Source organism: Polyergus mexicanus, unplaced genomic scaffold (assembly GCF_030449975.1).
Source record: "Polyergus mexicanus isolate NDT 795.1 unplaced genomic scaffold, iyPolMexi1.0 SCAF_24, whole genome shotgun sequence".
NCBI lineage: Eukaryota > Metazoa > Arthropoda > Insecta > Hymenoptera > Formicidae > Polyergus > Polyergus mexicanus.
This window is the reverse complement of record NW_027223344.1, coordinates 2059073-2062399: the sequence shown is the minus strand read 5'-3', so window position 1 is coordinate 2062399 and position 3327 is coordinate 2059073. Positions and strand designations below refer to the sequence as shown.

Genomic DNA, 3327 nt, shown 5'->3' with positions numbered 1-3327 from the left:
TATGCACATTCGGTGCTCCGAAAGCTATCTTAACCGACCAAGGCTCACACTTCCTTAATAGCCTTATGCGAAATGTAGCGCACAAATTCAAAATTAGACACTTTAAAACCACGGCATACAGACCACAATCAAACGGTTCAGTAGAACGATCACATCAAGTATTCTGGGAATACCTAAAACAGTTTGTAAATAAAAACAATGACTGGGATAGACTTTTGAGGTTAGCGTCATTCTCGTACAATACCAGCGTCCATGAGGGCACGCGATACACTCCCCACGAACTAGTGTTCGGCAAAGTAGCCAAAGTACCCTCCAGCAAATCAGACACGACTAATGAGATAAATGAAAGCTACGCAAAGTATCTGACCGACCTGTTTAACAAAATCAAAGACGCACAAGCAATAGCGCGTGAAAACCTAATTAATTCTAAGCAAAGGTCAAAGCGATACTATGACCGTAAGATTAAGACGCGTAGATTTAAGGTAGGAACTAATGTATATCTGTTACGAGAACCCACAAAAGGTAAACTGGGCGACCAGTATACTGGACCTTATAGAATCACCGAAATACTCAGTAATAATAATATCAAAATAGCCATAAGTAGACATAAGACGCGAATCGTGCACGCGGATAAACTAAAGCTCTCGCCACACCAAGCCCCCACTTCGATCGGTACCCCCCCCCCCTGAGTCCCTGACCGCAACAGCTATAATAACACCGCACCGGAGGAGGATCGACCAGTTAGCAGTGAGTCTTAACATGGAGCATACTTCACCGATCATCATCATCATTGCACTTCTATCCTCTACTGCATACAGCCTAACGGGATACGACTGCGGTAGTGATGGATTGAACATCACCACCCTCTCCCTCACAGAGATAGGAGAATGCCAACTCGAAAATATAGAACCAAGAACTGAAGAAGTTTACGTACAGTTGTTACAACTAAGCGAGTTCGACCACACCACGGGCCTACAATGCCGGATTGAGATCGACCGGACCATATACTACTGTGGAATGCATTCCCACATCTCCGCCGTACAAAATGGGAAGCGAGAATACATCCGGGAAATATCTGCCGAAACGTGCAAGAAGCTGCACGACAGTGGAACTATATTCCTGGGAGGCAACGCTCTCATCACAGGAATCAAAATAAACACCACATCCACGCATAGCCTGACATTTGCCGGAACCCTCACCGTAGACGGACGCTGCACGGGGACGCAATTCAGCGATCCATACGGAACATGGGACAACGTGATCGTACAAGCTTCTATCAAGATAACTACCAGGAGCCTGGAGCTGCCGATCAAGCACACCACAAATGAAGTCGTCTTACCCTCAGGAAGCCGTTGTCGTGCAACGGAGGGTGAATGTAGCGACGCAGACGGTACGTCAACGTACTGGAGAATCATACCGACGGATAGCTGCAACTTCCGACGCTATGACGTACTATACCAAGGCATCGCCTACCGGCTCACCCCCAAGGAGGCACAGAAAGAGTCCCCCGTCATCTACACGGTCACAACAAAGGAAACTACGTTCGCTCTAGCCAAGACTTCGGATACGAACCTCTGCGGCTATAAGTTAATTCAGACAGAACACCCGAAGCTATCCATCCTCGAGACGCAACCGGGAAGAACGTTCAAATCCCAATCAAGAATCGCCATCGACAACCTCGATATCTTCTCATATGTGAACTCCAAGTTCATATACGTGGAAAAGCACCTGAAGACTCAATTGACGCAGCTGTACCGGGACATCATGGGCCAAAAATGCGCCCTGGAGAGACAAATTCTGGAAAACGCACTCTCACTTTCCAGCATCGCCCCCGATGAGATGGCATTCCGTTTGATGAAATCACCAGGCTACATGGCAATCACCGCCGGCGAGGTAATTCATATCATCAAGTGCGTTCCCACCCTGTGCAAAATTCGACAGACCGAGGGATGTTATAACGAATTACCCGTCTCGCATGGTAATACGTCATATTTCTTATCGCCAAGATCGAGGATACTAATGAAGACAGGAACTACAAGAGAATGCAGCGAGTTGTTGCCGACCATGTACAGAGTCGAGGACACATGGTTTCGAATCACGCCGAGACCTATCGAGGCCTTACCACCACCAACCATCCAGCCATTAACTAAGCTCCGGTGGAAGTACGTGAGCCCATCAAATCTCGCGACCAGCGGAATTTACTCCACAGAAGACTTGGACCGCTTGAGGAATCACATAATGTTCCCAGTAGAAAAACCCGCGATGTTAGACACCATCGCGCAGGGAGCTATGGGACACACAATCCCTCATGGGAGCGTGTCATTGTATAATCTCATGGACGAGAAGTCATTAGAAAAGATAGCGGAAAACGCCGGAACACGACTGTGGCAGGGATTCATCACGTTCGGATCAGCAAGCGCAGGAGTGCTCGCCATAATCCTACTAGTGAGACTCGCTAAGCTTGTAATCGACTCTATTATAAGAGGCTACGCTCTTCACTCTGTCTATGGCTGGAGTCTTCACCTGCTGGGAGCAGTCTGGAGCTCAATCACCCACCTTCTCCTGCAGATGAGATCCCGCGGACAGCCAGCACCCAGGGAACAAGCGGACCCGGAGACCCCTATTACAGAATCAACGCCCCTTGCCCTCCCTGAGAATAGTGAAAAAGTGCCTAGAGAAAGTACACGCAAGGACTCTCAAAACTCACCAAACGCCCCACTGAAAGACTATGGCGAATTGAACAAATATCTATATACCCACCGAGAACTCTAGGTTAATAAAAATCGCATGATCAATCGTTAACGTAACTTTAAGAAAATGATGTAAGCGTACTACAAGCATTAGTTTAAGCGCTCTGGAGAATGTTGGAACAATAACGTCCAGCATTCTTTTCCGAGGGGGGAGGTGTCACGTCCTGTCAAAATTTCAACCTTTTGAATTTCTATTTTTTTTTTCCTCTTAAATAATCTAAGTCCAACAAGCGCAACTTAAATAGTGCGCCAAAGACACGCCATGACACTCGATCCCTCCGAGCGCCGAGGCGTGGCGCTTCGTTAGCTCTAAGGAAATTCCCACTACTACGCATCCCTACTCTCGGCAGCGGCCGAGCCGCCGAAACGAAGGAGCCCAGTGCGCGCTCCAACTTAGGGAGTCTACTCCGCCACTTCGAACCGTTAACAGCTCTCTTAGGAGAGCCTCTCCCGCGATTGTGACTCAATTCAATTCTAAGTTCGAATTCTAACTCTAACTTTAAATTCAATTTCTAAATCCTAACTCTAGTGTTTAACCTAAATTTAAATAATAACTTTAAATTCAATTTCTAAATTC

At 47.2% G+C, this 3327-nt stretch overlaps 1 protein-coding gene across 1 annotated transcript; it reads left to right on the top strand.

Annotated features, from left to right (window-relative positions):
• The first annotated feature begins 1438 nt into the window (after positions 1-1438).
• Positions 1439-2772, top strand: LOC138942850 (uncharacterized). Its single transcript, XM_070313313.1, has one exon. The coding sequence runs from the start codon at positions 1765-1767 to the stop codon at positions 2770-2772; it is 1008 nt and encodes a 335-aa protein (XP_070169414.1). The 5' UTR covers positions 1439-1764.
• The last annotated feature ends 555 nt before the right edge of the window (positions 2773-3327 follow it).